Genomic DNA, 25,835 nt, shown 5'->3' with positions numbered 1-25,835 from the left:
ATAGATATGCTTCAAGAACAGCTATATCTATACTAGATACTTACGGGACAAGAGTATGTATATACTGGTCTTAACGTAGATTCTATAGAATTTTCTGCAGGTAATATCTTACTGGTTTATTCTCTGGTTGAAGTCACAACCAAAGTTTGATAGTCTGTTAAAATCAAAGTAAGGGTCTTAACTGATAATTTACCAGTAGACAGGATTAGAGAGGCAGATTTACCAGTTAGGGCTAATATAGAGGACTAACTTTCTGTAAATACTAACGTAAATAGCTAGGAGGAAATTAAGCTATCTAAACTATAGCTACTGGGTATTTAAAGCCTATTCTCTAGTATACAGCTCGATGTTTCTCCTTAGCGGTTAATAAAAGTCACCCTGCTATTTTTATTTACTGTTACCTAAGCAACCTACTTTCCGTCTTCCGTCCTATATATATTGACTTTTACTGATTCTTCATCGGCACCAGTATTAATTAAATCTTTTTAACGTCAAAATTATTCCAGACGGTTTTAATTTATATGGTTGCTTACCCGAACAGTCCTTACCTTTTCTATTAGCAAACGTTGCTGAGTAGCCTAAGCAGCCGTAGTTTATCTGAGACTATACTCTGTAGTTCTTGTCTCCCTCGATATCATAAACAAGAGTAAAGAAGCTGTTTGCGACAACATTTCCTATAAGTAAAAGGTAAATAAAAGTACGTATTATAAGAGTATATAACTTTAAGCCTGTATCATAAAGGTGACGCTAGGGACTATTTATTCGCAAGGTAGAAAGCTTCAAAAAAACATTTAGAATATATTTATATTCAGAAACATTAATTCTTTTAAGAATTTGGAATAATTAAGACACTAGAACAGATGCTTTAACAATATTGCGGTGATACTTTATAACATATATAACAGCAAACTAATACGTCTATTTTTGGGAGGGCAGATATCGATTTAAATACTGCGTTGGCACTTCTTTCCTACAGAAGATCATGCTATAGAGGGTTATGCCACAGAGTGTTATGCTACAGAGGATTATGCGGCAGCAGATATCTTTTTCCCTAAAAAAAGCATCGTATATTATTCAAAGGCTATCAAAGTATCAGCGTTCAGGTTGCAAAATTAAGAATTAATAAATTAAGCATACGGCTGATTAATTAGTTAAATTAAGAATACTCCTTAAAATTTAATATCGGGGGCAATATAATTTTTGAGCAAATTATATAATGAATATATTTAAATATTTTACATCACATAGTCAAAATACTTCTGTTTCTACAAAATTAAGTCTATAGTTACCCGGTAAAAACTGGATCTAATACTAATTTAATAGACCCTAGCTAAATATCCAACCCATCTACATAATAAAAGCATTTAGTTTATTTCTAAGTTCAATAATTCAGGGTAATATACAAATTAATAACTTAAATTGCGGAGTTTTATTCTATCAAAGTTTTTCAAATGCTTAGAGGGCTCTGAAATATCTCAAAGTAATTTCCTTAACTTATAACAGACTAGCTCTGTTGATTATCAATATAATAGTCAGTCTTATAATATCAGAGGCAGTAAATAAGATATAAAGTTTAGTATAGATCCTTGCCCAGTTATATACCACATCAGAAGCCCTTTATATAAGTTACAGGTATAAGTTCGTTCAGCAAGCGAATATTTTCTAACAACAACAAAGCTACTCTTATTAGTCGTCTACCGACTCTACCTCTATCCTTTGTCTAGATATCCAGGCCCTCGGCTAGCTGCTATTTTGCGCTGGTATATCGCTTATTATATATAGAGAGGTAAGCTACATATTCTTAATAAGACATAGCATAATAAATATAGTACAAAACTATATCTTAACTAAAGGCGAAATATATTAAGAAAATCAGGCAGTATTATTCGTTCCGGCCCCAACAAGCTATCGTTTAATTCCTATTTATATATACGTAAGATATATAAGAATACTACGGCAGTTGGTAAGCCAGATATCTAGTAAGCGCTTAGCGCCAGCCGTCGTACGCCTAATATTCTCAGTTCGGTAGATGATTCTATATATAGATTTAAGCGTCAGACAATCTCAAAAATGTTTACTAGTTGCTATATAAAATAAGTCGAAGATTATATTTTATATTATAGCAAAGTATTTATTACTTAACTCACTAAATCTGGGCTAAAGTTCGAGCTATAAGAATTATATGACTGGCTCTTATTTAATATTATAAGTAATCTTCTTTATAACCAAAGTTATAATATACTACAGAATAGCCGACTACGTTAGATTCCTAAAGTATACAAAGTTATATCCTGTTGCAGTATAATTATATATTTATCAACTTATATCTAAAGAATATATTTAACAGTATAAATAGTGCCTTATATAACCAAAGTTCTTTTAATACTATATCAACCGTATATTTCTTTTCAACGACTATCGCTTAATAATTTTAGCTACTACCTAGATATAAGCTTAATCTAAGCAACGGATTACAAGCTTTCTTCTCTTACAGGAATTTTTCTCCTTGTTTACAGAGGCTAAAAGTAAGAATAAGGACCAGAGATATACTGAAAAAGATATATAGATTAAGAGTATTCTCTTACTGGCAGCTAGTATATTTTTCTTTTGACTGTTATTATATAATATAATACTTATTTTTCTAATAGATTATTATAGGAGCAGATACAACTTCTACTACAATAGGAGCTCTTTTCTACTATCTTCTCCAAAATTATAAAGATCTTCTTAAACTCACAGATAAGATCCGTAATTCTTTTAACGATATAGACGATATTATAAGGAGCAGTTTGAATAACTGCTTATATCTCAATACGTATGTTAAGGAGACAATAAGGCTGGTTCTAGCTATTCCTAATTTGTTACCTTATCTAGTAAAGGCAGGCAGTTTGGTTGTTAGTAGAAAATATATACCCCCCTAGTATATATATCGGAACCTCCCTCTACGCAATAATACGTAATTCCAGACATTTTAATTATCCAGACAATTTTAATCCAGAGCAGTAGCTTTTACATTGTTAATCAAAGATTTTGAATCTAAAGGGTTTTGAGCCATTCGGGATAGGCCCTTAATCTTATATTGGCAGGAATCTAGCGGAAATAGAATTAAAAATAACCCTTGCACGAACGTTATATAATTACGACCTGTAATTTTGTGGCAAAACTCCCGGAGAAAGGCCCACTAACTTTAAATTTTAGGCCTGGGCAGTTATAAGTAGAATGAAAAACTAAATTAGGAATAAGTATTCTGTTAACATACCGAATATTGCTATAAAGGGACAAAAACTTCAAAGTTCTAACTAGCGTCGTATAAGGTAGTGTTTTAATTAATTAATTAGGTCAAAATCTATTAGATAAAAGATATTAATTCTAGTCTAACTTTTATTTCCTCCCTTAAATCAATATCTATTACTTTATTCTCTTCGACCCCTAGGGCTTTCTACAGAGAAAACTCAGGTTAAATAGCAGCCCTTATACTATTCTGGGTATATTAATTAAAGGAATTCAGACCATTTCTCGGGATTCGCTTCGGTTGAATTATTGAAATATTAGTCAAGCCTTCAAACTGAGGCAATTTTGTGAGATATATCTCTATTTCTTTAGGGACGTTGAGCGTGATTTTTTGAGCACTAGAATTTAAGCACTAGATCTTGTACATTAGATTTAAGCAACAGGACTGAGCAATAGAATTTAAGCAACGGGATTTAAGCAACTGTATTTGAGCAAATTATTATAAGCCTGCCTAGAGCAGACTATAAATTATAAGTACTACGACTAGTAAAGCGACTAGCAAAGGAGAATTATTTTAGTTCTTGTTCTTATTCTTTAGCTACTCTTAAATTATACCTTCTGTTGTATATACTGTAGAAGAAACTTAACTTCAACTCTGCTGGCTGAATATATCATACTAAAATATATACCTGAATCCTGACTTCAGAAGAACCTAATTTAGGTAACGGACAAACCAGCATTTGATTGCCTTTTGAGTAAGGCCTAAAGCAAACTAATTTTCAGTTTATAGGTCTACCTTTAGTCCTTGTGAACATACTACTCTCAGTCTGCTCTATACTTTAAAAAGTTAGCTAAAGTAGCAGAAAATCATACCTTACAAAGCATCGCTGAACTTAATCTAAATAGTAGATAGCGCAATGTCCGTATATAAAGGACGACCGCTATACACTGTTAAAAAAATGCCACAGTATAGCTACAGCGAGATCCAGAAATATAATTAAGTAAGTTTCACAACGTAACTGTAATTTATAATTACGAAATAACTTACAGAACCTCCGTATATAGACAAAAGCATTACGGTCTCCTAAAATTTCAACGGCAGTTTTTAGACAGTCTGTTAATACTGCCCACTATATATACAAGAAAATCATTACCGAGGCCGACCAACGCCATCAACAGTTAGAGGCAGCTCTTACTTAGCAAAAAAACAACACAGCGGATAAAAGAATTAGGCTCAACACGATCATTAAGCAAGCAAATACAGATAAGGAGCAAGCACTCGATAAGATTCGTTAGCTAAAAGCAAAACGTTAATCTAGGTAGAATATAGTAGTTAGAGTTCGTTTCTTACGTCGAAGACAGGCCTATTGCTTATCTAGATCTACCAAACATCTTTCTGAGGGGAGCTTATATATCAGAGAGCTTCTAAGTAAATTTCTTTAAATAAAGCAAATTTAAAACGTCGTTTTATTTATAATTCAAATAGAAATTTCATAAGATAGACATAGGAATAGTTTTCTCAGGCAGCCGCAAGTAGCACTAGAAGTCTCGATTTAGAACATAATATAAGTCTCGCTTTCAACAAGCCTCCGAGATAAGGACTTTATTACATATTTCCTTAATTATCAATATCTCTTACAGTATAATCACCTTATTCAGTCCCTTCTCTGGTTATAATGCTCTATCTTCTGTGTTAGGCTATAATCCTGGTCCTCTACTGATAGATATCGTAATTATCTTCCTACAAAAGCCAGTACGTTAGATTTATATATTCTTTTCGGTTCTTTTGGGCTATTTTTCTAAGGTTACTGCACCCAAATCAAGTAATTTTATATTAGAACCACTAGGTATAGTTAAGGAAGTCGTCAAACTAGGATTATGCGCTAGATACCTACTGGGCCATACACACTCAGAGCACCTTAGGGGAAGGTCTTTAAAGCAGCCGGTCATATATATTTGTATAAAAGAAGAGAGTGCAAAGGGTACTCTATTAAGATTATACGTTAAACTTAGACATACTGTAGAGTTGGCGGGCAGATTTTATTATAAATACAAAAGGCAACGAGGCTGGCTGGGTCGAAAATTCCCCGTAAAGGCTTAGTTGTTAAGGAGCAGTCGATTAAGCTATATTGGCAAACATTAGGTTCTATTCTTTATTTTTTTTTTATTCGATAATATAGAGATATTGCGTTCCTTCTATAGCCAGAACCCTTCAAGATCTTCTTTAACTCGCTACAACAATATAAGCTATCTTTCCGTTACATTCTCCTCTGTATTATAAGGGATACTATTCTAGTTAAGTAAATTCTAAATTTGGCTTTAGGCAGAATACGTATATTGATATAAGTCAGACTGTTCGCTAGGCCCCTTTCTCTTAATATATTGATTTATATACTCTCAGACCTCAGAATGCTCTAGGCCCCTAAAAGAGCATCTAAACAGGCCCTTGTTAAAATAGTAGCGGCAGCCCTTTTTATATATATTAAGTATGTCTCAAGAAACTAATCAGATTTAACGCCTATACTTTAACCAGATATATCTACGTATAGATCTGGCCGAGGAATTATTAGACATATTTAGACTAGCTTAGGGGTAAAGAAAAAAGTTGTATAAATTTCTATAGAAAAGAAGAGAGAATTTTGCGTAGATCTTTTACAAAGGTAATATATTAGTTAGTACTGTACTAGGTAGTGCTATTTAGTGCTATACTATCCCGAAACATCTCTAGTTGCCTCGTTACAGTATATTTACGTAGGCTCTATATACAGTAACAGATAAATCTAAGTACTTATTAGCCATATATATCAGAAAATTTAATCGTAATAGTAAGCCGGAACGCCTATTTGAAAAATAAGAACTAATCTGCTTTACTTAGGGTTGTGGTAATCCTGCAAGGCTAGTGCAAAGAAAAATTAAATCCTCGAATTTCCTAAATAGACACGTCAGAACTCTTGCCATATAGGGGTATCGCCTAAGATTAGTCGAAAGGGTACTATAGGACATAGAGCCCGGGTTTGTTCTTAAATCAAATTATTATACATTGTCTTAATTAAGATTAGCGTATTTTAAGTACAAAACAAGAAATAAAAGTAAGTATCTAGGAAAAAAAATATTTTTTTAAAAAGGATTTTACAGTATATATAGACTTCGGTTACCTTGATCTACCTGGATAACTAATAATAATAAATTAATAGGTACGTATTGCTTAGTAGGAAGCACCAAGAGCCTTAAAATTAATAGATCTCCCGTACTTTGGTTGTATAGCCCAGTATCGCCCTATTGCTCAAAAGTTTAATTTTTAGTCAGTGTTTAAAAATTAGAAAGTTTTCAGGATAAGCCTACTATCATAATAAAACGAAATTCCCCAAAAATACCCCTTAGACTTTTGTAAACTTCTGAACATTAAGCTCTGCACTCAAAATAATAGATTCCTCGGGAAAGTCCTAGTAGGACGATTATAGTCCGATACTGAATTTTAGCAGCAATCTTTTAGAGTGCTCTAATAGTGCTATTAGCTTCTGTATAATACTGCCCGAAGAATTAAGCTAGGCTTACCCTAGAGAGTAAGAAGTGCCCTTTAGACTTAACTTCTATTCGACTTCAAACTATTAGATAAATCCAATCCTTCTGAACAATCATCACAGTATAGAAACCAAGACAAATCAAAGTTTACAAGAAGTATATAGCGCACCTTACTAACAAATTACTACAAAAAGACAACAACACTATCGATCAAAACGTAGAAGAATATTGTCCTGCTTGTCAAAAGATCTTAACTTATCCTAAATTCGAAATCCAGCATTTGCGAAAAGCTAAAACCTCGGTCTTCAAATACCCAGAACTCAGTTAAAAATCTACTTTCTGTCGTCGATACCGCTTTAAGCGCTATATAAAAACCTATACGAAAGAAGAGCCCTTTAAATACTAGGTACCGGGTACGGTTGATTTATAAACCAAAAAGATAATTTAAACGCCCACTACACCAAGATACATTCAAAAAAAAGGTGGTCGTAATCGCTATGTCTCCACACTTGACAAAAAAAGCCCTGACTACGACCCTGCATTTTGCAGCTAGCTCACCTCTGAAGGTCGTCCAATTCTTGATCTATATGTTGAGGCTTCGCCAGGCATATAGTATTTAGATGTTCTATAGTGAGGACTGCTACTTTTGGTACTATTGCGCTATAGAAATGAATTTTGAGTTTTCGTCGCAGCGGATCTAATTGCCCGACTTGTCTGGCAGCAGCAAGTTAGAGATAACTATATACCAAACCCTTCTGCATTATTACTCGTAATTGGCATACCTAAAATATTGAAACTCATTGAAGCCAATTATTGAAAGCCGTTGTATTTCCTCGAGTGCTGGGCACAAAGTCGATAGGCAGCGAGATGCCAGGAAGCTGGTCTTTTTTCTGCTTTGGCATATTGGGTGGGGTTGAAGTCTTTCAGTGCAATCAGTTCTTTCTTGTAACCTGTGTAACTTTTGTCAGCTCGACAATTTCCTTGGAGTGTCTTGAGGCAGTTCGAAAGGTTCATCAAAGGTCTCGATGCGTACCAGGATGGAAGGTGTAAGGTGTTTGGAGAAAGGGTGATGAACAAGAGAGGATGAAGCAAAAGCAAAAGCGGAGATGAAAACGGATCTGGAGACCAACAAAATGGCAAGGTGGTCATTGCAAGATCTCGTGGCTCCGTGGAGTGCGTGAATTTGCGTGAGTGCGAGATTTCTGCAACGCCGGGGTGAAGCTGGCGCGGCCAAGTTCTGTTCTGGCGAATTTGAAGATCTTCCCTTAGTCTTGATGGGTTATGTGCAGGGCGATGAACTCACCTTAGCTACCTTCATATTACTACATATATTTTTACTAATAATAATTCTGTTGCTGTCTGCAATTTTCATCTCGGAGGTGAACTCGTTGCTTATATCGACACGTCCGGATCAAGAAGTATAGAGTGGTAGGTGAGGGAACTCTCTGATTGGCCGCCCCACCTGCCCAGCATCAGCACAAACCCCCTTTCAACCTCGTGAATAATTTTTGTGTGGTAGTGATGGGAGAAACTGGATGGAAAATGTGATGGATGAAGGATGTGAGATTGATCTAGAGGGAAAATACCTCAGACAAATAGCTAAAACGAATTATAACACTACTATTCAGGGACAAATGTGCAACAAAGGCCACAAAGCAGTGTGAGCTGACTGACCCGCAGGCCTGAGGCCTCCACTGCGTTTTGGCAAGTAAGGCGGGGCATTTTATTACAGCACCTCATCTCACCTTCTGGTCCTTCTCCAGAAACAATGGTCGGTGTCGGTGGTCGCAGTAAAGGCTGTAAGACCTGTCGCAGGCGAAGAGTAAAATGCGGTGCGAGGATATATCCACTCAAGCTCTCAAGCGTTAGCCATCGCTAACCCAATCCAGATGAAGCTAAGCCCTCCTGTGAACGCTGCATCAAAGGCGGATTTCAATGCGATGGATATGTTCAATATGGGGAGTTCAAAGATCTCACAACACAGCTGATCAAGAAAAGTGCGCCAAAACACAATGCACCCAGCCCAGCAAGCAGCAGCACAGACAGCGCTGTCTCCCCGGGCTCCATCACCGAACTTCCGCTTCTCCCGCTGCTTCCGCTGCTCCCAAATCCAGCATGGGATGAGCAGACAATCTTCATCTCACACTTGGTGGACCGATTATTCACGTGGCATGAGAACCCATCATCACCCGAGTCTGCGAACTGGGTCTCTGGGCTTCTGCAGTCCACAGAGGAAGACGGAGCGTTGGCTTTTGCATCGACCCGCGCATTAGCCACAGGCTATTTTGCAAAGACGCATCGCCAATCGGATCTGATGCGGAAAGGCGCTGGCTTTTACTCTCGTGCCTTAAGTGCACTGCGATCACAGCTACAGGATCCCACCTTGGTCTTGAAAGACGATGTCCTAGTCGCGATTATCTGTATGGCGATTTATGAACTGGTCACATTTCATCAGCCGACCGGCTGGCTCCATCATTACAGAGGACTCGCGCACTTGGTATCTCTTCTTCGTTGTTCTTTTACTGGGTTACGACTAACCTGGATGTAGGCATTCGTCAGGGGACCCCAGCGTCACCAATCTGGGGTGGGATTTTCCCTGCTTCCAACATTGAGATCATGCATAGTAAGAGGCTCCATCCCAAGATTTCCGTGATTCCTCTAATTAAAATCCTAACTATATCTAGTTAATTGGCTACCTTGTCGAAAGGAAACACTGTTTTCTGGAAACTACAGAGTGGAAGACTGTTCCTTGGGCAAAAGTCGGACTCGATGCCAAACTTCCTTTGGACAAATTACATGACATTCTATCCGATATCCCAGGCTATCTCGAAGATATGGACCTTCTCGGCAAATGGTCTGTGAATCTTCTCCACAAAGAAGAATTCTTAACAAGGCTCCGGGAGAGGCTCTTAGCCTCCCTCCAAGCACTATACTCTTGGCGCTGGGAATGGGAGAAAGACTTCCCAGCTTCAACCTACTCGGTTTCGCCGAATGATCTTGATCCAGAAACGTTCTTACCCCTTCCCCCAAGTCCATTCGAGTCCGTTCTCTGGTTTGCTAACCCATACCGGGCGAACGAGCTGATGACTTATAACGCTATCCGGGTGATGTTAACACGCATACTTGAATTGATCGGTGTAAATACCGATAATACGGAATCTACCTATTTCAGCGACCCACTTCTTCCCATGGAGGGAACGAGACATGACGTTGCGGTCGAAATGTGTCGAATGGTCGACTATCACCTCCACTGTTTCCGCCGCAGCTCAGGGGCATTTTTGATCATCTTTCCGATAAATATTGCTTATCTACACCTTGACGGCAATCGCGACGGGAGGGCAAAGTCATGGCTCGAAATTGTCATGGCCCTCGTTGCAGATATCCATGGATTTGAGATTGGGCGACGCGAAAACATGCCACGCCAGCTAGATAAGGTATTGAAACTATTGACAATTCAAGGAGTTCAAAGTCGGGCGCGCTATATCAGTAAACATGTGCTAACTATTAAATTATTAAATACAGTCTGCTTCTATATCACTTCCTACAAATCACGAATCATGATCTTTCCCCATCGACTCGTCGGAGTCCCAGTCATCATCATCACTAGAAGCACATTCTAAATCGGGCATGATAACAATCCAGAGGATTTTGTTCACCTTCCTCCCATCTTTATGCAGTCGCTTCTGGCTCTTATCGTCTACCTTGCGACTCTTCCTATCGCCTCGACACTGATCTCTCTCGGCTTCGCGCAAGGCCTTCTCAAGCTCCTTCCACTCCTTCCGAAGCTCTTTGTGCGCCTTCTCATATCGTCGCGAAGTGGAATCAAGACTCTGAATGCGCATACGAACCTGCTCCATCTCCTCCATTAAATTTTCGACCTTTCCATCGGCCCTATTTTGTTTATGTTCCGCCTTGGATGCTTTTCTCTCATGCTTGCCAGACTTTCTCTCTGACTTGACTTGTTTCTTGTTCAACTTCTCCAACTGCTTCGACTCAGCCCGCTGCGCCGAATATGCCCCAACCTTTTTCATCCAGTTGTCCGGTGCGATGGGAGCATTCACATCATCAAACGTCAATTTTGTGACCCGGTCACCGAGAACTTCCATTCTCCTCGAAATAGGATTCTGGCCAGCCTCGGTCTGGATATTTTCCAGAATAGCCTGACTCTGCTGTCCCGCAAATACGGCGCCGTTATTCGCCATGCCAATATGGTTGAGCATCTTAACTGTCTTGCAAAGCTGGACATGAAGACCCTTTGGCTTGAAAATAGTTTCATTCGCCTTCTTCATGAATCGCTTTGTGCGGACAAATGATACTCCCGCGGTACCCAGTCCAGCTGCAAGACTCATCGCGCTACTAGCTATTTGTGTGCTGGCGAGGGGAACAAAACCGACAATACTTCCCACAGCTCCTACTGCTTGAAGTGCAGGGTTGGCGAGGAATGATTCATTGAGTGCGTCGATAAAGGTGAGGAGCTCGTTTGGGGAGAGACCATATTGTTCTTCTAGCTCTGGGGCGCGGGACCGAACAAATGGACTCATGTGGGAACCTCCGAAGACCTTTGTCACTTCTGAAATGCCCCAATATGTTAGTATTTAATAAAAGCCAAAGGCCTATGGGATGGGTGGACTTACGGGGGATTACGCATGGCTTGGGTCGTGGCGATATTTGCTGTTGGACCGCAAGCTGTGTATCTGAGAAATACTCCTGGCCGTTCGAGGGGCCAGGCCCAGTATTCGAGATATAGTTTTGCATCGCATACTGTGGAGGGCCGTAAGATACTAGGGAATTCCATTGTTGATCATGTTGATTTGCTGGTTGGATATAATGTTGCTGGTGAGTTGTGTGATATTCTTCGCTTTGAATATCACGTCTTTGATGATCGGGCACCAATATATCTTGCTGATGCTGGATTGTGCTCTGCATAGTTGCCTCATAAGGTGGTGGAGGGGAGGAGTAGGCCATAGGTTGCATCATCGCAGGGTGATGCTTCTCGGTACTTTTGCAGAGTGCCATGGATGGCAAACGAGAGGATTGTTATCTTATAATTAGATCAACTGATAATTTAATCACATCCCTTCCCGAAACAAAGCGGCGGAAATCTCGATTGTTAAATGCTTCTCGAGCTTTTGTCAACCCGATTTCTAGATTCTCACCAATTGCCCCTTTGAGCGCATTCTGCGAGCGATCGACATGGATAATCACTGCAGATCCCCACATGTGCTGCGCCTCCAACTGGTCGAGCCATGTCTCCACTTCTCGCAGAATGCGCCAAATATGGTTAAGCGTGTCGATATGTCGATACCCTGAAACTTGACTGTGAATTCTCTAGGAATTGTATGTAGTCAAAGATTGGAGTTTTATCATTCCTGTTGCAGTCTCCACTGACCACGCGTCGCACCAGCCCAACGGCTCTTACAGCTCGCCGATTCAGCCTCATCGAGTAAAAGCGATTCTTTTGGATCATTTTGCACTGCCCGATCCATCAATTGCTATCTTGCGTGTTGAATTATGAGCCCTTCCTTTCCAGGGCCCTCGCCTATATAAATCATGTGAAAACCACAGCACATGCTGAATATATCATTTAGATCAAAATTTTTATTCAATTTTCAAAATGATTGTCTCTACCTTGATTGCATCTTTGGCAATTGCCTTTCCAACCCTAGCTTTGCCCACAACATCGCCTCCAACCAACCTCCAATCTTCGGACCATGCAGTTCCCGGTGAATCAGCCTTTTTTAACACCTATTCAGGCAAATACACTCCTATTGCAGTCGAATATTTCAGGGTCATTGCAGCGACGAGCTCAGGTCCCGCCGGTCCCGACGACCTTCTCTTCCAAAACCTACTGAGTGCCGAATGGGCCATATATACCTTCTACCAACAAGCTGCCGAGGCCTTCTCCTTCTCGTCTTTCACAAAGCTTGGTCTGCCAAACTCCACTTATCAGCGGATTCTTGAAATTCGCGACAATGAAGCCGGCCACCTTCGCATCTTCCAAGACCAGATATCCAAAAACTCCATCAAGCCCGGTCCATGTAAGTACCGATATGGTTTTAACAATGATCCTCAGACATGGCTCGCGTTACAAGTCTACCTAGAAGTGTCCAGCATGGCCTTCTTGACCGGACTCGCCCGTCAAGCGAATCTCAATGTCTCAAAATCTGCGCTTATGGCAATCGGAGAAGTGGAAACGCGTCATAATGTCTGGTCATTAATTGATATTTGGAATACCAGTCCATTTTCCGGACCTTCTGATACGGTCTATCCTTATCCGAACCAGATCCTCGATTCTACAAACGCATTCATTATACCTGGAAGCTGTCCCGACGAGAATCCAATCTACCCCAGTCCTCGTCAGGATTTGCCCCAGTTGGCCTTTAGCAAGAACGGAACTACTGCGAGACCAGGGTCGGAGCTTCGTTTTGTTTTTGATGATGAGAAGACTGCTCCCAAGTTCGATCATGAGAAGGAGTACTACGCGGTCTTTTATCACGGCCTTAATACAGTTAGCGTGCCGTATGATCCGAAGAAGAATGTCGTCAAAATTCCTTCTCACTTTGATAGAGACTCGGGAATTATTATTGTCTCTATTGCCGATCAGCGTGATGCCCCGACCGAGGAGAGTGTTGTTGCTGGGCCATTGATTATCTTAGAGCAACCTGGGCGTTTAACTCTGAAAGAGCCTTCGGCTGTTTAGGTGGTGCTTCCCATTCTTATTTTATATTTGTTCCAATTCCAGAGAGATACTCGTACTAGGTAGTAGCAGGACTTCATCTCGGAAATTGTATGTATTTGATTACAAACTATCCCAAGCCTTTTTCCAAAATACAAGTTTTAGTACACCGTCTGCTTATTACTAATACTAGTATCTAACTACTATTATACCTGCCTCTTTCTAAGGTTGCCCGCTACTGCCACTGAATCCTCGGACCACAACAGAACCTCAGTTTTTACCGATAACAAGTAACAAAGGTACAATCTGGGCACCCAAAAACGCCCCGGCACACCCATCGAGCGATATTGAACTCAATGATTCTACTGGTAGTAGTAACTTGAAAGTTCGGTGGCTTCTTCGTCTGTCTCGGTTGGGAACTTCAATATATACTTCTTCAGCCGCATTCCGCCTTCAGACACCTACTACCTAGGTACTGATCCGATCCACGACTAAAAGGAACTTGAATAGCTTGAAGGTTTCCACAACCTTAGAAGTACTAGTAGCATCCACCAAATCCCTTCAGTAATTTGGAAGAGTGCATCTCTTATCTTTCCCCAATAATGAACCGTTATAGTAGCTCAATGCTTACCTCAGCCCGCGCTAACAAGTAGCCAATCAGAACACGCAACGCCCACGCGATGATGCCACCAAAACAATCCCGACCACTGCGACTCTGCCAATTCACTTTCGATCTTGAAGACGACCAATTCTCCTCAAAGATACTCTCCGGTGAGATCACACCCCGACCAGCCAGGTTCAGACAATGCAAATCCAGCTCCGACCAACCTCCAGCCCCACCGACCACCTCCACATTCGTCATGAACAAACGCGACCTCGCGGAGGTGCGGCGGGGACAGCAGAGGCCACAGCGTGTCGGGGACCGCGCCCCGAGAAGACATGTGCTAATTGAAGGTCCTTGCATAGTATTTCAGAAACCTCCCCACCAGCTCTACATACACAATGGCTGTCGACGGCACTACTCCTTCGTCGGTATGTTCTCGCCGTTACACCGCATTCCCCGACTAGTATACCCCGAGGCGGTTGAAGACGAAGCAAAGGAGCAGCAGCAGCAGAGCTCTACGAAAAGCAATGGCAAAAACCCTGCTAACAGCGATACACCCCAGCCCCTCCCAATCCCGGAATTGACAAAGATCACCACCGAGGTATGTCATGTAGCAACACCTTCGCTTTTAAACGAAAGATATCCGAAACATCCCAAACTCACAACAAGCTCTTCAACCACCCTCTAGGCCTGCGACTCCGCCCTTAAGGAAACAACCGAATACCAGCACGAGAAAGTCAGCGAGTGGAACTCCTCCATCATTGTGAGCCCGTCCAAACCCAACCCAGAACCGTCCTATCCATACTCAAAAGTCGCGCCACAAACCAACAAGAGACTAACCAATGCAATTCAAATTAATGCAGAACACCATCCTGAAAGCCCTAATCACCGCGACCGCCCCCGCCGACTCCGAACCCAAGACCCCGGCCCCCTACCGCTTCACCGTGAACAGCACGATCGTCCAGCAGGGACTCATCGACAAGACCGCCGCCGCGGACGGAACACAGACCAACGCCGGCAAGCGTGGGATGCACTCTGCTTCCGGTGCCTTCTGGGATGTCAAACGCGACGGCATGTGGACGTTCAAGTACCCCGGTGCTGAGGAGCGGGGGCTCGATGTTGTTGTTAGTGTTACTTGGTTTGCTATGAACTAAGTAAGCTACGCTACGACATGCCAGACCAGACCAGACCAGACCCAGTATGGGAAGCTGGTGGGTGTGGGATGCGGCGCTTGTTTGGGTTTGGGTGTCTTTACTGTCCTTGAAAAAGTAGACATGGACGGGTGGATTGGGGTATACCCTTGATTGTGAAACTGAAGCTGGAGAGATAAAATAGAGCATGACGAGGAGAGAAGGGAAGAGAAGAGGCCTTCTTTGCGAGTGGCGGGAAATGCTATGTCTCTACCTAAGCTCCTTTACTTTCTGTGTTTTTTATTTGTTAATCGGCAGACATTGGTATTGATTTATGGATTTACCCTGTCCCTTTCTATCTTTCTTTTCTTCGTCCCCTGTATATTTCCAAGGTTGTGACCCGACTTTTTCTTACTTTGGATGGGCTGAGCAATGTGCTGTCTTCGACCCAGGAACTATGCTAGCAGTCACATACTGACTCGACTGACACACCAGATCTTTCAAAAGGTACGTCAGTCCATACTAGTACTGCTCCTCTCCCAAAGCAACCTTTTTCTTCGTTTGAATAGACTTCCTGTGCTCATGAAGAGCAAAAAACAACGTGAGGATGATGCCAAACGCAGCAAGTCCGACGCCTAAGTACCAGGCTCCTCGATAGCCCCTCAAGAGATCTGTTCCGTTCTTGTTGAGATTAGTCTCGACTATTGCACCAAAACCGAGGCCCAAAGAGATTGCATAATTCATAATGGTTGCAACCAAGCTGGCTGAGACCTGCAATCACAATGTTAGTTATTTTCACACTCCCAAAGTTGAAACATCAAACAGCATCAAGAGACTTAGCTCCAAGGCCTTCTGGAAGGGTTTGAGTAGGGTATGGACATACTCCTTGATGTTCTTGAGGCATTGTATTTGAAAGTAGAATATTGGAAGCTGGAAAGGACATTTCCCTGGTTACACTCAGTCAGTACGGACACCGATGCGAGCGAGACATAGCCATGAAGTAACTCACATGCCCCAAGGCATTACTATTATCGACACAAACAGCTGCGCCCAGTAGCTCTGTTTGATAGGCATGGTGGCATAGAGAATATCCGCTGTGCAAAAAGCCGCCGCAGAGATCATCATGACCAAACTTGCAGGCATCTTTTGAAGGATCAACCCTGTTGTGAAGGCAGCAACAAACCCGCTGACGGCTGCAGGCGAAAACTGCAGACAGCCAAGTAGAGGTGAGATGCCTCGAAAGTTCTGAACAAACTCCCAGCCATAGAATACCCAGACTCCAAAAGCAGCCCATCCACATGCTAAGGTGGCCAGGACGAAGCAAATGTCTGGTGTGATGGCTGAAAATGGAATCAAGGGGAAAGTCGCCTTTCGCTCAATGTATCCAAATAGACCAAAGAATACCAACGAAGCGATCAGGAGGAGATAGATATATGGGCCCTGCCATTGCGCTCCGGGGGCCAAGTTCAACGCAAAGTTGAAAAGAATGAGGCCGCAAATCCCTGTGACGCATCCAGCTATATCCATCCTCGCCCATAAACCGTGCGTTGTGTCCTTTGGAGGTGTTGGGGTATGTGGAATCAAGTATATGGCAACAACACCACAGACGGCTTCCAAAATGGCCAGAAACCAGAATCCCCAGGGCCACGATTGATACTTGGCAGCGAGAGCGGAAACCAGACCTCCAAATATGAATCCACTGGGTGCCGTAGACCCGAAGGCGCCGAATACCATCTCCTTGCGTCTCCCTGGCTCATATGATCTCGCCAGGATAGCCATTCCATTGGGAAGTAGAAAGGCAGGGCCAATGCCCTGAAGAACCCGACTGCAACAAAAGAAGACAGGCCCACTGGATTCCGCAAACGTGGCAATCAGTGTCCAGATCGCAAGCCAGAAAAATCCAGCTGTGAAGAGGAGTTTATGGCCGTACAAATCGCCCAAACGACCGGCACCTAGGATGAATGTTCCCGCTGTCAGAGAGTAGGCTGCTAGAAACCACGAAAGTTGACTCATGTTGTTGCCGATACCAAATGATTCCCCAAGTACAGGGAGGATTGAAACCACCTGTCCAAGACCAGCTTGGCTCAGAAGTTGGGCCATGCAGACAACGACGATGAACGCAATCTCGCCAGATAGTGACTGAGGACGTTTGACATCCAGGTCCTGATGAGATCCTCTTAGTGTGGACGAATCGTCGTGTTCTCCGTCAACCCCGTGTGCCTCATCAGGAATCGCATCGTTGCGTTGCATGATGGCGTTGGCGCTTATGTTTGCGCTTTCTAGAGACTGTTGTTATGGTCTCTTTTGCCTGGGTTCTCGAGTTGTGCTGATTGCTTACACAACAACTTGAACATACAATGATACCTCGAGATACAATAGTGGACTGTGATTGTAAGATCGGACTCGACTGATGGAAAAAGCGACGCTACACTTCAATGCACTGTGCAAACGGTTCTACCCTTGGCTGACTGAACAGTCACTCCACTTAAATTCTGACCTTTCCTGCCTTCTATCGTCTCGATCCGATGGCGTCGCGACGGAGCAAGGCCAACCCACTCCAGCACGTCAGTGGCCTTGGAGACACACTGGATCGTCCTCAACTTGCGTACTTTTGCAAATAACCCCCAAAAGTTTTGGGAAAATCCTTCATACACCTGTCCGAAATAGTTCGAATTTCGGCTATCGAAGATCTACAGGGTCCCATGTCAAAAGTACGTTGAGGCTTCGGTAATTCGGTCATCTTATCGTGTCAATTCCGAGACTTGTTATCATATCCGAAGGACTTGCCTGATAAGGCGCAACCGGCAGATTCTATCGTCATCCAAACCAACTGGCTGATTTCTATAGGTCGGGTCTCTATAGCTCACTGGCCCGGCATCCCGAGTGGCAAGGCGATCGAACGATCTCACCCTTCCGCTGCGGGAAAAATGGGCAATGGAATAAAATACAGCTTTGGGGATTTATGCAAGGTGCCCGATTTCAACTACGGATAGCTGAGGCTTGGCCTCTTGCTGTTTTGGTCCATCTGATTGTGCTTGTGAATTCAGAAATTCTACCTCTTACTTATCCCGTGCGGAAATTTGTTTATTCTTAACATTCACATCTGATCTTAATTTCTACTATCTAGGATGTCATGTTTATCGAATGGACTAACCCTAAAATCCGTTTGCGCTCCTAAATCTGCCCTGCCCCTGACATGTAATTCAACACTCTCGGGCTTCCGTAACTGCCAAACACTCCTGTGTCAAGGAAGCTGTTTACCGATGGAATTGATGTACGGTCGGCTGACAAGCAACACTCGTGCCCCGTCAGGATCTCTCACCGTAGCATAGGTCGCCAGAGGTTCCGAGCCAAAACGAAACGTTGCGATGTGAGGTTTCCCTCCCAGACCCAAACTTTCCAAACGATCCAAAGTGACATTGATCTTGTCACCCATCCAGAAAGATGTCAAGAATAATCCCGTGTTCGGAGGATCTGAATCGACCGTAGGAACTTTCTTGGAATCTGGAAACTCGACGAGATAGATGACACCATCGGTTCCGTTGTAAACAGACGTCGTATCGCCGAGAAAGTAACCGGGTAGAACAGAGGATTTAGTCCCAAAGAGAGTTGTTAGATCCCCTTGAAAAGTGTAGTTCTTTATGATGTTGAGCCCCAGTCCATCGACATAGAAGTTCAGACTTTTCGACAAGGAACTGGCCGAAACTACAGTATGGTGAACTGCATACTGTGACACAATTAGATCACACCAAGACAGATATTGGATCGGGGTGCCCGCTCAAGACTCACATGAGGAGTATCAGCTTCTTGAGAGATAGTTGTTTGCGCCGGAGGTGAAGCACGAGCTAATCCTGCTGACAGAAGCAGGAGAAAGTGTAAAACCGCAAATCGAGCCATTTGGAACGAAGCAAATTTGACTCCCATCATGATGTTGCGAGATTGGTTAACGGGGAAATCCCAGAGAGACGACGTCCGAAATATATGTGCATCGTGCTTGTTGAAATCAGCCAATCGCTGACGAAAATGATGTAATGTAGAGAGAGTTATCGGTTGTCGTTTATGCCTCGGATAAATAATACCCACTGTTGGGAGGCAGCCCCGGAATAAGTGTTCAGACTCATCATAAGGACCCTGAACATGAATTGCGTGAGTCGCAGACCAACGGAAAACTGAATCGATGGATCCTATTCGCTGGCCAGTTCCACTGGTGTGGCAGTATCTCCCCGGAGCACAAAACAGCACGGATGTAATCAGCCGTAGACCGGATTATAAATCGTGCTTCGAGATTGCAGTGAGCTACATTTCTTAAGCTGAAGTATTTCCTTCCTTCTGCCATTCTGCCATATCTTGCAGACACGACACCACCATCTCGCGATCTCACAGCTCTGTTTTGATTCCTTTTATCAGAAATATGCTTTCATCTTCGAGCATAGTGCCCCGGGAGGCCTGGTACTCGTGACTGGAGTCACAGGTTTTATTGGCTCCTACATTGCAAACGGGCTGCTTGAGCTTGGCTACCGAGTGCGCGGGACTGTCCGCTCGAGTGAAAAGGCAGCCTGGGTGACGCAAGCCCTAACCAAACGCAACCCCTCTGCACATTTCGAGGCTGTCATTGTACCTGATCAGAATGCCCCCGGCGTTTGGGACGCAGTTCTCAAGGATGTCGATGGCATCGCCCATGTCGCAGGAGATGTGAGCTTCGGATCCGACCCGACCAAAGTCATTACGCCAAGTGTAGAAGCTCTTCGGAGACTTCTCGAGGCTGCCAGCAAAGAGCGTTCAGTCAAGCGTTTCGTATTCACCAGCAGTGATCAAGCAGCAAGCAACCGTTCGACTACTCAAGAGATCCTGATCAATGAGGACACTTGGAACGAAGAGGCCATCGAAGCTGCGTGGAAACCACCCCCTTACGAGGCGGAACGTGGGTGGGACGTTTATTCTGCTCTCAAAGCGCAAGTCGAGAAGGAAATGTGGAGATTCAGCCAGGAGGAGAATCCAAGCTTCGTGGTGAACTCTGTTTTACCAACTTACACGATAGGGGCCATCTTCGACGAGCAACAGGCAGGTAGCACGGCGAAATGGTTGCTAGACTTCTACAAAGATCCATCAAAGGATGGCTTCATGAGAGGTTTCGGAGCCTCGTATTATGGTTATGTTGAGGATGTGGCGCTTTTACACATTGGTGCACTGACTCAAGAGGAAGTGAAGCACAAGCGCTTGTTGGCATTTGCGGGCCGTTTCAATTTCAATAGTTGGCTCGATGTTTTCCGCAAACAAGACCCCGACAAGCCTTGGCCTAGAAATGATCCTACCCAAGGTCTGGATACAAGATGGGTTAATGATGAGACGGAACTGGATATACTAAGGCGATTTGGGAAGAATGGTTGGACAAGCTTTGAGAACAGTGTCTTGAAGGTATTGGAAAGTCCTTGATATCTTGAACATGGTACATTTGGGTCATGTGGTATGCCTAGTGCAGATCTATGTAGAAATTGAGTTGTGTTTCACGCTTCTAAAACACTGTACTTGGTCTCAAAAACATCGAAATTGCAGTGGTTATTCCTGAAGATGCGGATAACCGTTCATGAAATCTCCTTGACCAGCTATTCTGTGTTTTGGTGCTTTCTATTAACATGTTTCCTAAACGAGCCTCCACTTCAAGCGAGCCGCTCCCCCAAACGCCATAGTTAAAGGGCTAAATTACAACCTAATATCCCAACCCCTGCTTCTTAATAGCGTTCTGCATAAGATAGTATATTATTTTTAATATTTCTTTTATGTTCAACTCCGGAGATATTCTTGATCTTAAAAATTTGTCTCCTAATATGCTGTACTATTTATTATCCATGGGGCAGAAATGCTCTGTAAGTTTTAGTATTATATGCAAATAGTGAATTGAATCACCTCAGGAAAAAAATTATTATGTCGCTCAAAAGTAAACGCCATGCTCAAATTAAAATTGAATAAACATATTGTCGTGGAGATAATATTTATATCTTAACTATTGTGTTTGGGACGGCGGCTTGCTAGGAGTGGCCGCTCGTTTATGAGACACGTTATCATACCATCTAAAAAACGATGGCAAATTCCCTACCAGATCATCTAACTACCACCGTTCATCTTGGCATGTGGAAAGTTGATTGAGTTTTTGACAAACGGTACACGCAGTCCACTCTTGACACTCAAGACCTGAGCTTTTTCCCAATCCCAAACATTGCCAATGGTGAATGGATCACGTTGAATGAGATTCAAAGCTTCCTTCTTGTCATAAGCTTGTAGCAGAACCCAACTACCACGCTCTATATTCTCTCCATGATCGTCGTACATAGGGCCTTTTTCGCAACGCGTTAGCAATCATTACCTTCCACACTTTCACATTTTGTATCACCTCCGGCAAGCCAGTATTCTGATTCTTGTTCAACAAAACGTTCGTGAGGGCTAGAGAGCTTTAGAACCATGTCATATTCGTGAATTTGACCAGGACTTACTCGGTCCAGGACTCTCGGTTCTTGAGACCATCAGGGCCATCTGGTAAAATAAACAGGAACTCGTGCTTTTCAGGCATTTTTGTGCTTCCAAGTGGTGAATTAGGTGAATAATTGAGGAATTCGCCGTAGTATTTTGCGCTTCGCCAAAGCTGATAAGTGATATCTTCCGCTTTTCAAGTCAAGCTGGTCGCTGATATTCGAGCTGTTGAGTCTCACGTGGAATCACTATTCCCGAGTCGGACGCTCGGCTCTAAACATGGCGGAGATAGCCGACTCGGTGAAATTTTTGACCACGGAAACCTCACGGCATCATGAAATCACTCTGCATAAGCGGCGACAACCAGATCTACGGATGACGCGCTACCGGACCCTTGCATAGTTCCGAGCAGTGTGGCGCTTTCAGTTTAGCAATGCCAAGGTCGGTACGGACTAGTACTTTATATGCATACCGGAAAGCAGGATATGGTCGTGTTGCATCATTTCGCTCCAATAACATATCTGCTGGAATCTGTCCGAAGGGTGCGTCTTTGGGTCACATCAAAGGCTGCATTGCAGATCATGTCGTTTTCAAGACTTCGCACCGATTCAAAAGCAAATTGCTGACGTGGCCCCCTTTACCTATGTATTTTTTCGATGCAGTCCCCCGAGGTCATAAAGTCGTGCTGCGAAATGCGCGAGGGATGGTATGTAATGTCGAAAACAGCTAGTTGACGTGTCCTAAAACCCGGCGCAGTCCCGTTTTGTTCCAAGGCCCGGGCCGGTCGGAGATCGTGTTATCAATTCTTAGCGGGCGATCCATCCATTTTCGTAGCGATAATCACAATATTCAATCGCATTCTTCATTGAGACAAATTTTCGTCGGTGCTCGTCTGCAGTTTTCGTAAACAAGAAATTATCGTCTAAGTTTATGTACTGTTAATGTCTCTTCAAGTGCCAAGCAATGCAGTTTCGACATTACTCCGTACGGCGCCAGAGACAAGTTCCCGTTGGTATTCTCCGTGTCGCGTCGCGTCACGGTTTGACTCTTTTCAACCCTCCATCTCTCCCGAAACATGGCACGGAAGACCTCTTACTTTAATGGATATTCGCCTACGAGCCAGAGTTGACGTTGCTACCAGTACGTTGCAAAGAAGTCTTCGGAAATCAGAATCGGGGCATTTTCGCAATGGGAAAAGACCTAAATTGAAGCAGACATATGCCAATCTATGATATGAATGGGCCATCATGGACGAGGATTGGTCTTACGAGTTTTAAGGTTATGTGGCGATTCATGTTCAATATAGCTCAGTAAAGAAAATCAATGTTTCTTGGTCTTCTCCAGGGCTGTCTCAATAATCATGGTGAAAAATAGAATGATTAAGTGGTTTCATGTAGGAAAGGAATGGAATTCTCTTATATAATTAGGTTGCGGGCAGGAAAATAACAAAATTAAAGTCATGAAAGGGCTCGCAATGTTCGCCGGAATTGAATCCCATTGAAAACGCCTGGGCAAAACTCAAAGAATGCATATATAAGGAGACGATTGAGGGTTCGTGGGAGGACCTAGAAAATGGTTATTTTGTCAAGTTGATTAGCTTCATGGATTCGCGAGTTAATGCACTTTTGGAGGCTAAAGGCTAGTATACTAGATATTAGCGTTAATCCTGAATAGAAAATAAGAAAATAAAGGCCAATTGATTTTTATTGCATTTTTGAATGAATTAGACCCACAATTCAAAAATTGGCCGAGCAATCTGGTTTTAGTAGTTAGGACCCTGGGCTAGTGGGTAGGTTACATAAGGGAGTCGGGGGCGGGTCAACGGAGACTTTTGGCTTAGTGCTGTAGACTTGTTATCGCTCCGGAAATGGACCCTGACAAATCGACATGCCAACAGCATCAAAGAGACCGCATTGCGCTTTTACGAGTAGACAAGATGGCTTGGCGACGCCCTCCTCTTTGACTTACAAAAATCCAAATTATTCCTATTTCTTCCGCAAAGTTGAACCTCTTCTCCCGTCTCTACAGTCAAGCAGGATTCAATTCTATTCAAAATGACTACTTCATCTCTAGAACTGCAGGAAAATGAATCACACGATCCCAATATTCTACTTTCAAAACATGGCGATGGTAAGTATTTCTCAAAAATATCCTGGAAAAGCTGTAGGTCTTTTGGACGCCTTGACTAACTCCTACAGATTCAGGTATAGGTTCTACAGAGGCTGCGAAAGACGAATACGTTTACATTGGCGATGGCTACAACTTGATTCGACGCATCATCTTCATCATGACGGTGTGCTCATCCATGTTCACCAATCAGTTGGGTCTATGCAACAGCCTCACGACGCTCGAAATAATCGGAGAGTCCTTTGGTGTCACTGATCCTGGTAAACTATCGTGGACAATCTCGGGCTACGGATTGACTCTAGGCACATTTGTCTTGATAGGAGGACGTTTGGGTGACGAGTTTGGCAACAAGGCAATCTTCATCATCGGTATGGGCTGGCTTGCTTTGACCAGTATGATGGCAGGAGCCTCTGTCTACTCCAGCTACCCCGTCTACATTCTTGCTCGTGTCCTGCAGGGCCTTGGTCCCGCTTTAACTGTGCCGAATGCACTCGCCATCATGGGGAAATGCTTCTCCGAGGCCCCTAGGAACATGGGGTTTGCATGGTTTGCTGCATCAGCCCCAGTCGGTGCAATGGCAGGTCTCCTCTTTGGGCCTCTCTTCGCCATGGCGTGGTGGCCATGGATCTACTGGAGTCAGGCTTTGGGGGTTGCCTTTCTCTTCGCCCTCGCTATCGTTGCAATCCCAAATATGCCTGTCGAGGGTGAACAAAACAAGCGACGAACGCTTCGCGAAACTTTGGACCGCCTTGATCTCCCAGGAGGTGCAAGTGGCGTGATAGCTCTGGTTCTGTTCAACTTCGCCTGGAATCAAAGCCTGGTTACTACGTGGCACGAGCCTTACGTCTACGTATGCCTGATTCTCAGTTTCCTGTTCCTGGCGGCCTTCTTCTACATTGAACTTCGTCTTGCCCGCTATCCAGTCCTACCGGTCGCAGTCCTCACTTCTGACATCGCATTTGTCTTTGGTTGTACAGCAGCGGGCTGGTCCACATTTGGTATATGGGTAAGTAATGATATTTGACTCGAGATAATATAAATCTAACGGTCTGTCTAGCTTTTCTACGTCATCCGAATATCCCTCAATATCGGCGGCCAAACACCCATTCAGCTGGCTGCATGGCTTTCTCCCATCCTCATCACCGGCATAGGAACGGCATTGATTGTTGGAAAAATAATCAACAAGGTTCCAGCCTCCTTCATCATGTTGTTTGCAATGCTTTGTTATTTCATCACTTCCCTTCTCATGGCTTTGCGACCCGTACACTCGACGTACTGGACCTATTTCTTTTTCGCCACCATCATTGCCACCTTTGCGATGGATTCATCCTTGCCTGCTGCCACAATCATTTTCTCGAACGCAGTGCCTCGACAGTACCAGGGTATGGGGTCGAGTGTGATCATGACGATTGTTGTCTACAGTATATCGTTGGGTCTTGGTTTCGCTGGTACCATTGAACTTCAGATCAACAATGGCGGAAAAACCGCGGCAGACTTACTTCATGGCTACCGGGGTACTCTCTGGTTCTCTGTCGGGTTGACAGCATTTGGCACTATCCTCGCCCTTACCTTTCTACTTAAAGATCATCGAAGAAGAAAGTGGGCCAATAATGAGAAGGAAGGGGAACAGACTGATTCAACAGACGCTTGAATTGATAAAAGGTTGATCGCTCATCAGCCATGGATTTTACGTTGCGAATGAAACTTGCGAGCTACTGCGAAGAAGCCACGAAAGCAGAATTGGAGTTTTGACCAGGTGAGAGTTCAAGACTCCAAAATGACCAGGCAGAATTAGAGGAGTTTAGTTGAAATAGGCTTATACAACGAAAATTTCCACTGGCAGTACTTGTGAAAACATGGGGGTCAGATTCTACAAAGATTCCCGACCCCATTTCTACTTGGAATGTTCAGTGCAACGTAATTACAAGGTATTCCTTGTCAAGAATATCCTGAACTGTGGCCTTTGGTCCGTCATCCGTCATCCGACGCCTGTAACCTGTTGTCTATCGTTTATGGCGTGACCTCTTATATTCTGTCGTGTGTCGTCTATCACCCATCAGCTAAACTCCGACATGAAGTC

At 43.3% G+C, this 25,835-nt stretch overlaps 9 protein-coding genes across 9 annotated transcripts; 5 read left to right on the top strand and 4 right to left on the bottom strand.

Moving 5' to 3' along the window:
* Positions 1-8,521: 8,521 nt before the first annotated feature.
* Positions 8,522-10,314, top strand: N7509_012478 (Zn(II)2Cys6 transcription factor domain-containing protein; the record flags this gene model as incomplete). The annotated part of the gene is made up of 5 exons (XM_056637115.1): positions 8,522-8,585; positions 8,643-9,250; positions 9,302-9,376; positions 9,438-10,187; positions 10,276-10,314. 5 exons carry the CDS (start codon positions 8,522-8,524, stop codon positions 10,312-10,314), a joined length of 1,536 nt encoding a protein of 511 aa, XP_056483145.1.
* N7509_012477 (uncharacterized protein) lies at positions 10,302-11,294 on the bottom strand (the record flags this gene model as incomplete). The annotated part of the gene is made up of 1 exon (XM_056637114.1): positions 10,302-11,294. The coding sequence occupies one exon, from the start codon at positions 11,292-11,294 to the stop codon at positions 10,302-10,304; it is 993 nt and encodes a 330-aa protein (XP_056483144.1).
* A 1,073-nt stretch (positions 11,295-12,367) lies between these two features.
* N7509_012476 (uncharacterized protein) lies at positions 12,368-13,453 on the top strand (the record flags this gene model as incomplete). Its single annotated transcript, XM_056637113.1, has 1 exon — positions 12,368-13,453. One exon carries the CDS (start codon positions 12,368-12,370, stop codon positions 13,451-13,453), a length of 1,086 nt encoding a protein of 361 aa, XP_056483143.1.
* A 978-nt stretch (positions 13,454-14,431) lies between these two features.
* On the top strand, positions 14,432-15,187 carry N7509_012475 (dynein light chain Tctex-type family protein; the record flags this gene model as incomplete). Its single annotated transcript, XM_056637112.1, has 4 exons — positions 14,432-14,461; positions 14,509-14,634; positions 14,722-14,796; positions 14,897-15,187. The coding sequence occupies 4 exons, from the start codon at positions 14,432-14,434 to the stop codon at positions 15,185-15,187; spliced, it is 522 nt and encodes a 173-aa protein (XP_056483142.1).
* A 498-nt stretch (positions 15,188-15,685) lies between these two features.
* On the bottom strand, positions 15,686-17,413 carry N7509_012474 (MFS transporter; the record flags this gene model as incomplete). Its single annotated transcript, XM_056637111.1, has 3 exons — positions 15,686-15,934; positions 15,987-16,110; positions 16,173-17,413. 3 exons carry the CDS (start codon positions 17,411-17,413, stop codon positions 15,686-15,688), a joined length of 1,614 nt encoding a protein of 537 aa, XP_056483141.1.
* A 994-nt stretch (positions 17,414-18,407) lies between these two features.
* On the bottom strand, positions 18,408-19,087 carry N7509_012473 (VOC family protein; the record flags this gene model as incomplete). The annotated part of the gene is made up of 2 exons (XM_056637110.1): positions 18,408-18,890; positions 18,953-19,087. The coding sequence occupies 2 exons, from the start codon at positions 19,085-19,087 to the stop codon at positions 18,408-18,410; spliced, it is 618 nt and encodes a 205-aa protein (XP_056483140.1).
* Positions 19,088-19,300: 213 nt separating this feature from the next.
* Positions 19,301-20,596, top strand: N7509_012472 (aldehyde reductase II; the record flags this gene model as incomplete). Its single annotated transcript, XM_056637109.1, has 2 exons — positions 19,301-19,309; positions 19,571-20,596. 2 exons carry the CDS (start codon positions 19,301-19,303, stop codon positions 20,594-20,596), a joined length of 1,035 nt encoding a protein of 344 aa, XP_056483139.1.
* Positions 20,597-21,265: 669 nt separating this feature from the next.
* On the bottom strand, positions 21,266-21,728 carry N7509_012471 (uncharacterized protein; the record flags this gene model as incomplete). Its single annotated transcript, XM_056637108.1, has 3 exons — positions 21,266-21,495; positions 21,552-21,601; positions 21,652-21,728. The coding sequence occupies 3 exons, from the start codon at positions 21,726-21,728 to the stop codon at positions 21,266-21,268; spliced, it is 357 nt and encodes a 118-aa protein (XP_056483138.1).
* Positions 21,729-23,682: 1,954 nt separating this feature from the next.
* Positions 23,683-25,406, top strand: N7509_012470 (MFS transporter; the record flags this gene model as incomplete). The annotated part of the gene is made up of 3 exons (XM_056637107.1): positions 23,683-23,758; positions 23,833-24,761; positions 24,813-25,406. 3 exons carry the CDS (start codon positions 23,683-23,685, stop codon positions 25,404-25,406), a joined length of 1,599 nt encoding a protein of 532 aa, XP_056483137.1.
* Between the last annotated feature and the right edge of the window lie 429 nt (positions 25,407-25,835).

The sequence above is a fragment of the Penicillium cosmopolitanum genome (assembly GCF_028827165.1).
Source record: "Penicillium cosmopolitanum strain IBT 29677 chromosome Unknown utg000011l:1.0-3548175.0:1.0-3550911.0, whole genome shotgun sequence".
Taxonomy (NCBI): Eukaryota; Fungi; Ascomycota; class Eurotiomycetes; order Eurotiales; family Aspergillaceae; genus Penicillium; species Penicillium cosmopolitanum.
The sequence above is the reverse complement of the archived record's forward strand: the minus strand, read 5'-3'. Positions and strand labels throughout refer to the sequence as shown.